We start from the raw sequence: 10,291 nt of genomic DNA on the forward strand, positions 1-10,291 counted from the left end.
AGAACAAACGAACCTATCTGTCTTGAAAGAAGTACAGCCAGAGTGTTCCTTGGAAGCCAAGATGGTCAGACTTCATCTCTCGTATTTTGGACATATCAGGAGGGACCAGTCCCTGGAGAAGGATATCATGTTTGGTAAAATGAAGGGTAAGAGAAAAAGATGGTTTGGCACAGTGGCAGCAGCGATGGGCTCAATTGTAGCAACGATGGCACCTAACAACATCACCATGCTGGTATCTTTCTACATCTTGGTGTAATGATTTTCTTCCTCTAAATAAATTATCTTAAATTCAATTTTTCAAGACTGAGTAGATTCATCTCTACACCAGGAAGAAGACTCCTGCTGAGTCCAACAGCACAGCACTTAAACCACTGTGCCACCAAGGATCCTTAGATTTCCTGTTAAAAGAAAACAAACCTGCAAATGAGCCAATTCCAAATCTTAGTGAACATACAGGACGGAACAGATGGCCCTATAGTGTTTTCAAGACTGTGATCTCTACAGAAGCAGAATGACAAATCTTTCTTCTATGGAACGACTGGTGAGTTAACCAGTGAGTGCTGAACTGTGGCTTTCACCTGGGCTCCTTTTAAGCTTTCCTAAAAGAACCAACAGATCTGTGTGGGAAGAAGTGCAGCCAGAGCGCTCCTTGGAGGCCAGGATGGCCAAACTTCGTCTTTCATACTTTGGACATAGTGTCAGGAGGGACCCGTCGCTAGAGAAGGATATTATGATTGGTAAAGCGGAGGGTCAGAGAAAAGGAGGAAGACCCCCAACAAGATGGATTGGCAAAGTGGCAGCATCGATGGGCTCAAGCGTGGCAACAACAGTGAGGTTGGCCCAGGATTGGGCAGTGTTTCGTTCTGCTTTGCACAGGGTCGCTATGAGTCAGTACCGACTAGATGGCACCTAATAACAACAACAATAGGCCAGTGGTTAAGTGCCGTTGAGTCAACTCTGCCCCATAGCAACCCTGTATAGGGTTTCCAGGGAGCAACTGGTGAGCTTGAACCACGTCTTTGCGGTTTAAAGCAACTTTTTAATCCATCGCATTAACCCACAGCACCAAAACAATAGGCATTTCTAATTCAACAGGCCCAACTTACTACCTTCTTTCTAAGTCTATTCTTCTTTCTTTACTGTCCACTTTTCCCTTCTGTGGTTCTGCCATTCCTTCGTCCACTGTTTCAGGTACCATTTATTTATGTCCACATGGCGCTCGGGGCTCAACCTGCCACTACGTGAGCACCCATCACAGAGGTTGGATACTGCTAGCTAATACCACTATTAAAGCTTTATAGTAAAATATGTATTTCCAGCTTTCTTATACAAACATGCATTCATGGTAAAAAATTGAGATTGCATGTAAAATTATGTACACTTGCATCCTGCTTGATCTTTAATGTTATTTTAAGAACATAGCCTCATCATTAAGTATTCTTCAAATTGCCATTTCAAATGGCTGTACAATATAATACTCTCTATTTGGACTATGTCAGTATGTATCCTGTTGGTGGTGGAGGTAGGAGCCATTGAGTCAGCTTCAACTCATAGTGACCCTGTATAGAGTTTCCAAGGAGCGGCTGGTGAGTTTGAACTGCCAACTTTACGGTTCAAGGTGACCTTTCCCTGGACTGGTCCAGTGCTTTACTGTGTAGGGCCACACCAGGACTCCAATATTTATCCTACTGCTGTATACTCACTGCCTCCCAATTTTCACTGTTATGAATGAGACTTCTCATCTTTGTAGGTGAATTTCCTTAGGACCAACTTCTAAAAGGAATCACTTCCGTCAGGTCTTTCCTCAAACATTATCTTAATGAGGCGCTTCTTGGCCACTCTATCTTAAAACTGCTGCCCGTCTCCACCAATACTCCACATTCCTCTTTTCTGCTTCAGTTTTCTCCTTAGCATTTAGCACTAGGTTACGAATAGGGCTGCGAACCTTAAGGTCAGCAGTTCAAAACTACCAGCTGCTCCACAGAAGAAAGATGAGGCGTTCTGCTCCCGTAAAGATTTACAGCCTTGGAAACCCTGTACAGGGTCGCTATGGGTCGGAACCAACTCGACGGCACTTAGCAACAACAACAACGCTACCACAGCAGAGTTGTTGATGTTGTCGCTAAGTGCCGTTGAGTTGGTTCCAACTCATAAAAAGCCCATATAGGATTTCCAAGGAGCGGAGGGTGGGTCCAGTGCTTATCCTACAGCACTACACCAGGATGTGTATCATCTGTCGTCTCCACTAGACTAACGGGCAGAGAATCCTGTCAACTTCTGTTCACTGCTTGGCACATATGTACTCAGGAGGTTGCTCTTGCCGAATACATGCAGGAAACTGATATCTTGTCATCAAACTGCCTTTCTAAAAGCTTACTCTCTCACCAGCAGGGGAAACGAGTGACTGCTTCATCACAGCCTCAATATACTATGTTTACTTTGAAAATGTCTGTCAACTTGCTGTGTGGAAAAAGAAAAATTAAATTTTAATTGCTTTATCAGTGAGATTTCGTTTGGAAAATCTGAATCTGTTCTCAGAATTTTGTTCATATTCTTAGCCTATTTTTCTCAAGAAGTTTTTGCGCTGTTCTTAATTATAACGAGCGCTTTAGAAATTAAAAATACCAATCTCCTTTGTATTTGTTGTAAATGTTTCCTGTTTGTTTCATTTATCTTTTAAATATTTACATAAAAATGCAGAATTACAAAACTGTTAAGATTTTTCCCAATGCTTCTAAACCTGTTCTCACCTTGCTGTTGTTATGTGCCGTGGAGTCGGTTCCGACTCATAGCGACCCTATACAGGGTTTCCAAGGCTGTAAATCTTTACAGGAGCAGAAAGCCTCATCTTACTCCCGCAGAACAGCTGGTAGTTTTGAACTGCTGACCTTGCAGTTTGCAGTCCAATTCGTAATCACTACGCAACCAGAGCGTCTTAAGATTTGATAAATATTCACCTATACCTTCAGTCTTTGAATTACTTTATGGTTTTTAATTTCTTCTGATCATTGTTCTACACTTAATTCTTACATAAAACAGTACCGATTCAGATAAAAAACAAGCTCATTAAAAAAATTAGTAACTAATTTCTCCTTCCCATCACCAGTTTTGTTCAATTTTGCAGTTTATTATGTGAAGGCTTGAGAGGAAAATGCGCAGGAAATCTTGAAAGCGGGTGACTCTCACATACCTGGATGACGTCAGCAGGCTTGTGGATGTGTTCCTTAAATATCAAGATGGTAGGGCCATAGACATTGATGTTGTATTGCCTTGTCATCTCTTCAGCCCCTCTCAAACCCACATACACATATCCAAAGGACAGATAATCTTTGTACGCGAAAGCAGTCAACTGTTAGGGAATAACAGAGCAGAAGAAATAAAACTGATAGCGTACTCTTTCTATTGCAAACCAAGTGTGACTTTTTCACATCAATGGGTGAATGTGAATGCTACCTTATTTAGCCCCACTAGGTCTTCTGTAAGGAGCTCTGGTAGTGTAGTGGTTACAAATCGGGCTGTTAACCTCAAGGTCGGCAGTTTGAAACTACCAGCGGTTCCGCGGAGAAAGATGAGGTATTCTGCTCCCGTAAAGACTTACAGCCTTGAAAACCCTGTGTAGGGTCACTATGAGTCGGAACTGACTCCGTGGTACTTAACAACAACAACAAGGTCTTCTATGGGGCCCTGGTGTGGTGCTATAGGACAAACACTACACTGCTAACTCTAAGGTCAGTGATTCAAATTTACCAGCTACTCCCTCGGAAACCTATACAGGGTCACCATGAATTGGAACGGACTCAATGGCACTTAACAACAACATAACAACAGGTCTTCTACAACAACAGGTCAATTTTTTTTTGGTTAAGTCTTCTGTACTCTGAACCTAGGGATTCTATGGCGGTGCGCACATGAAAATTACACCAACAAAGGCAAACACAATGAATCCTTCCCTTTCCAGACAAAGTATCTTACTGAGGCCTGTACTGGGAGGGAAGCGTGGTGTGCCTGTGGAACGAGCATACCCCAATTACACAAGATGACAGTGGCCATGCTAACGGGTACCCAAGACACCCTCCTCTTCCACCTCCTGTCAGAGCCACAGCGAAAGGTGGCCTGAAGGGTAGTGCAGGGTATCAGGAAGCGGGCACATTCTGGAGCCAGACAGGCTTCAACTGGATTGCACCTTCACTACACTGTCATGAGACCTTGGGTAAGTTAAAAAATCACTCTAAGCCTCAGTACCTGAGTCTACAAAACAGGGATATCATACACAGCATTAGGTTCTGCTGGGGACTAAATGGTACCGTGTGTGCAATGTACTAGTACAGTAACTAACACCAACAGATGCTCAATGTATGATTGTTGTTAAGTGTCCTCAAGTCAGTTCTGACTCAGTAGTGACCACATGTAGGGTTTCAGAAGCTATAAGCCTTTACAGGAGCAGAAAGCCTCATCTTCCTCCCGTGGAGTGGATGGTGGGCTCCAACCACCAACCTTGTGTTAGCAGTCCAGTGTTTAGCCACAGCACCACCAGCGCTCCAATGTGTGGCGGTTAAGGCAAACTTCTGGTCCTCAAACAGCCCTCGTGAGGTATGCCATTACAACACGGACAATCAGATTCCAACTTTCAGCTCACACATGACTCTTTTCACCAAAGAAGTAAAAACATTACCCCAGCATATGAAGTACCTTGTATAGCAGCGGCACAGCTGGCATTTGGTCAAACAGAAGGACGTGAGGTTTGTTATCTTGCTGCCAGCCAGAGAGGAATCGGATATAATTTTTATTTGTAACCTTAAATTGAAAACAGAATATTAGTTTCAATATTTAATTCTTAAGGATTACATTATAATCCTTGTCTGGAGTTTATAAAATCAAACCTCTATAAAAGATCATTTTGTAAAACACAGAAGATGCAGACAACTCATCTTTTCATTGTTCATCTGACCAAAGCTATTTCAAAGAACAGAGACAGTGATTTCATATTTTCATTTGTTCCAACTCTTCAAGACTGCAATCATGTTCCTTTCTTAAACACATACTGGTCCTAGTTCTACACACACAAATAAGAAAACACAAAACCCCCGAAACAAACAAATTGAACTTACAAAGTTGGCTCTTGCTTAACTATATAGACTATAACCTTTAACCTAGTCATCTGCAGAAGATATTGGAATACTGTCCCTTTTTAAATGGTTTATATAAAAATAAGGCAGTCCTACCCTATCTGTGGAGTCCTGGTGTGGTGCTGTGGGTTAATGTACTGGACTGCAAGGTTGGGTCAATCCCCAAGGTCGGCGGTTCAAGCTCACCAGCCACTCCTCAGAGACCCTATGCAGGGTGGCTGTGAGTCGGAATCGACTGGACAGCACTTAACAACAACACTATCTGTACATTACTTAATTTCATTTATTGTCATATGAATTGCTACTTGTTGTTCCTTGTTTATGCTCTAAAATAATCTTGGGAGATAAAAATACTAAAAGACACAAGTAAATTAAATTTCTACCTAGAAATTCTTCCCCCAAAAACAAACCCCTTACCATTAACTAGACCCTGACTCACAGTGACCCCACAGGACTGAGAAGGACAGCCCCATAAGGTTCCCCAGGCTGTCATCTTTACGGAGGAGTCCTGGTATGGCACTTTGCATTAATGCGCTGGATTGCAAGGTCTGTTTGAACCACAAGGTCAGCGGTTCAAGCTCATCAGCTGCTCCTCAGAAACCCTATAAAGGGTCTCTATGGGTCGGAACCAACTCGATGCCACTAACAACAATAGTCTTTATGGAAGCAGACTGACACATCTTTCTCCCGTGGAGCAGCTGGTGGTACAAACAGCTGACAGCAGCCAAGCACTTTAACTACTGCACCACCAGGGCTCCTTAAGATATTTTTCATAGGACTTTAAAATATTCACCTTTCCACAGTATTTCCAGATGACCTATACGAAACCTAAATCTGATCATTTCACTCCTCTGCTTAACCCTCTTCAAAGGCTCCCCATCACGTGCCAGCCAAGGCCCAGGGAGCCCTCAAAGGCCCTCAGGGTGAGCTGCCCACTGACCCGTTGGCCATCACGTTCTCCTCCAGAGCATCTGCTGCTTCCTACACAGCAGGCTGGAGCTCTGTCTGCCTGGAATTCAGTCTCTACTTCTCTCTCCTGACCTAGCAAGGGTCAGTCCGGCTCTCTTCTGTCAGGAAACCTTTCTCAAATCTCTAGAACGAGTTCGCAACACCTTTGATAGAAAGAATCAACCCCTAGATTGGGAGGTCCTTGAAAAGTGTCCTTAACACTTAGCACACTGCTTGGCACAAAGTAGATAGTTTACAAATAGGCAGGACAACCTATCATCATTTTAGGAACCTAAGAAGCTCTCTCGGAGTCCTGGCGTGACGCTGTGGGTTAATGTGCCAGACTGCAAAGTTGTTTTAACTTCAAGGTCGGTGGTTCAAGCTCACCAGCTGCTCCTCGGAAGCCCTATACAAGGTCGCTATGGGTCGAAACCGACTTGACAGCACTTAACAATGACAAAATGATGCAATGCATAATTTCTGCTCCAGCTAATCCTAACAAACACTTCTACGGATAATGATCCAGCATGACAGAGCTTATGAACAACGCATGAACAAACAGTATGGAGTTTTCGGTATGTCCCTTCTCCCTGGTATTCTGTTAATTTGTTTTGTTAGAACAAATTATTAGACATGTCCCAGTTTCTTTGACCCTTAACCTAAGATAGAAGAAGAAAAAAACAAAGCAAAACGATGCTTTTTAAATAGAAAAACTATAAACTATACTATGAATTTTTGGTATCAGGCTTCTTTAGCTCAACCCTCTGAAATGCACTCATACTGTTTACACCAAAAACCAGTATCTGATATAATGGAATCTGGTATTTTCTGTCGGTCTGATTGTTAAATATATAATCAAATGTTACGCCTTTGCCAAAACCCATAAGACTACACAAGAGAGTGAGCCCGAGTGTCAACTATGGACTTAAATAAAAGACTTCAGTTAAGAATCATGTGTCAATATCATGTGTAATCAAGGCAAGATGTGAACAGAGGAAAATGGCAGTGGGGAGAAGAGGTGTACAGAAACTGTATCTTTTCTGCATGATGTTTCCGTAAACTTAAAACTGCTCTGAAAAAGAAAGCCCATTAAAAAGTTCCAAAATAATAGCCTTTAATTTCAGAGCATCTGTTGTTTTCTATGATTAAGTAAATTAAATTTGTCATTTATCAATTAAATAAATAACCAATGTAATTAAATCTGAATACTTTCAGATAAACAGCTTCACATAAACACATTCACAAGTTGGAAAGAATTCATTTATCCCACCATGTGATCTACTTTCTTGCTTTGAAAACAGTCAGTGAGATTTTCAGTACAGCGGGTATATGGCATCATGAGAGTGTAAAATCTAGCGGTAGTATTAAAGTTTCAAAAATGCCTCTTAACAAGAATGAATTCTTTCCGTCTCTGAACTTGGTTCAATTTTCAGTCTTCCACAGATTTCATTGAAAGGATTTTGTTTGAGTAATTACCATGTAATAATTAATTAATTACTACTGAAAAGGAAACTCAAGCCTGGGATGACCAGAGATAGAGTTTAGGGTGATTAGGAGCCCCAGCCTCCTCACAGACTACTTGTCAGCCATGCTTTCCTTGGTAGGTACTTACTTTCTCCACCAAGTTCCCTGGAAGAAGACCTTCTACAAACTGCCGTAGGTTCTCACGTACAACTGCGTTATGGAAGAAGGAGATTTTCCCATTTATAATTCCTAGGATAGAGGGTGTGCTGTGTGTTCCCAGGTGATGGGCTAGGCGTCTCTCGTACCCAGCGTGGACCACGCCGATTCCCACACCTGCAAAGGATTGGAAGACTACACATGAAGCCTTTCTATGCCCCAAGGCAGTTGGATACATTGCTGATCAGTACATTTTCAGTGTGAAATCAAAATCCCTACTTGGTAGGAGAAGGTAGCATTCCTAACAGGCTTCCCAGCATTCTTTCATTGCTGGAATTCTAAATTGGTTCAGTTATGCTGCAGAGCAGGCCGGTAATATTTAAGAAGAGCTATTTACATTCTTTAACTTGTTATTTTTCATTTGGGGAGTAGATCATAAGAAAATACTTCAAAAGAAAACCGAACTATCCAAAAAGGAAAACACAATCCAAACCTGTAAACAAGCCAAAGGTCCCTCACCTGGCAATGGTTGAAAAAAATCACGATACATCAATAGGATAGATGAAAGTTACTTTCTTACTCTTCTAAACATATCCCCCTTTCATATAAGCTACTTTACACAGAGAAACTAGAAAATACTGATGGGAAAGAAGAAAAGGAAATTACATTAAAATCACTCAAAAACCCATATTCCCAAATAACCATCGTTACCATAGTGGATTTTAAAAAATGTTTGTTACCTTTTCTTAAAGAAATGTGAGTCCATATAAAATAAAAGATCAACTGACAAGGTCATTAGCATTTTTCACTTAATAACTTTTCTTGTTCTTTCACCACTGTGTTTGGAGGGCAAACAAATGCTGGCGATCTTAATAGTATTAGATCCTAATAGTCAACCTTTTCAAGGATGCCCAAGACTTCTCAGACTTAACATTTCCAATTGCTCCCCATAAACCTGTCCCACCTACATGGCACCATTCCAGCAACAAACAGGAACCCTCAGGCCCAAATACTAAGTGTTATCTCCGACTTCTCTCATGTCACACACCCTGCATCCCAACACGTCCTGTGGGTTCTGCCTTCAACATATACCCAGAATAGGACGAGGTCCTGCCCCTTTCCTTTTACTCTGAGTCATCATCATCTTTCTTGCCTGAATAGCTCCCATAGCGTTCTATGTGTTCTCCCTGTTTCTCTTTGTCATCTTATAGTCTATTCTCAACACAGTAGTCAGATTGCTCCTTCTAACACTTAAACAGATCCCGTTAACTTCCCGTTCAAATCCTGCCAAGGCTCCTCATGGCACTCAGAATTAAACCCACAATCATTACCAGGATTTGGTCCCCGATCTCCCTCTAACCTCCCACTCTCCTACTCCATGCACTCACTTTGCTCCACCCCCAGCAGCCCTGCTACTCCTTGTTCCTGCCACTGTACAGGAGAAAGATGAGGCTTTCTGCTACTGTTAAGATTTATAGCCTCTGAAACCCTAGATAGGGTTGCTACGAGTTGGAATTAACTCGATGGTACTTAACAACAACATTATTTATATTGCTTCATCCAAACCATGGTGAAGTAAGATGCAGAGACTGTCTCTTAAGTGAGTGGAATTTTATCATCCGATAGGCTCCGTGCCTCTTCCTTGTGCAACACTGTAGGTTGATTTCTCACACTTTACACTGTCTTTTTCTCACCCTTTCTGAGATTCCCATCAATATAACTTTTTTTTGCCCAGTTAAAAGAGAGAACAAGCGATTAGGTTTCTTCTCTTTAAGTTAAAATTACTTTCCATCAGCTTCATTAAATATCGGTGCTTCCAAATAGACTCAAGCTATTTTCTTTGGTTAATTCCTCTGTTGTTATAATTCCAGTTCCAAATCCTGCAGCTATTTCACTTCTCCCTTACACACTGACTATCGTGAGGATTAGAACAGAGACTGTTAATCCGCCTCAGTGGGGACACTGATCTACTGTGATGGGAAACTTTGGAAACGGCTAATGGGGATGGCTGAACCACAGGGTGAACAGAAGCAATGTCACTGAACTGCGCATGCAAAGACAATTGAGAGGGCATGTGTTTTCTTACACACACATTTACCACACACATACACCAGAGTGATTAAATAGTTGGTGTTTTATATTTGTGGCATTTTTTTCTCCTAAAACAATGTGTAAGAGTATAAGAAGTCACATAACTACAGAATGACGTACATGGCAGCATCAACCTGAACTCAGTCGACAAATGGAAGAGTCAAGAACAGAATAAAATTGTAAGAACAGAGGATCTGGGAGGTCAGTCTATGATCAAAACAATTACAATGTGAAAAAAGGTAAACACAGAGGCACAGAGATCCAGGTGGTGAGACGGTCAGGTAGATTACTGGATAAAATAGACTGTTTTAAATGGAAGGAAGAGCAAATGGAATATAAGGTAACCACAATGGAGTTGGGGTGGGCAGTTTACTTTGGGTGTTGGGGAGGGCAATACAAGGGGGGAGGAGGCAGAAGAACAAGATAGATAGGGGAACACTGAGACAGGTATGCATGGCCTAGTGGGACAGAGGTAAATAGTGATGCATACTCAACCTTGGAACAAC

At 41.9% G+C, this 10,291-nt stretch overlaps 1 protein-coding gene across 1 annotated transcript in view; it reads right to left on the reverse strand.

Annotated features, from left to right (window-relative positions):
- The window catches only part of DNAJC16 (DnaJ (Hsp40) homolog, subfamily C, member 16), a 51,804-nt gene that overhangs the window by 25,498 nt on the left and 16,015 nt on the right, over window positions 1-10,291 (reverse strand). The window contains exons 5-7 of the mRNA XM_006866363.1: window positions 7,687-7,871; window positions 4,690-4,794; window positions 3,191-3,349 (exon numbers count right to left, since the gene is read on the reverse strand). Coding sequence (XP_006866425.1) covers window positions 3,191-3,349; window positions 4,690-4,794; window positions 7,687-7,871 — 449 coding nt within the window. The remainder of the gene's footprint in view (window positions 1-3,190; window positions 3,350-4,689; window positions 4,795-7,686; window positions 7,872-10,291) is intronic.

The sequence above is a fragment of the Chrysochloris asiatica genome, unplaced genomic scaffold (assembly GCF_000296735.1).
Source record: "Chrysochloris asiatica unplaced genomic scaffold, ChrAsi1.0 scaffold00090, whole genome shotgun sequence".
In the NCBI taxonomy this organism is placed as follows: domain Eukaryota; kingdom Metazoa; phylum Chordata; class Mammalia; order Afrosoricida; family Chrysochloridae; genus Chrysochloris; species Chrysochloris asiatica.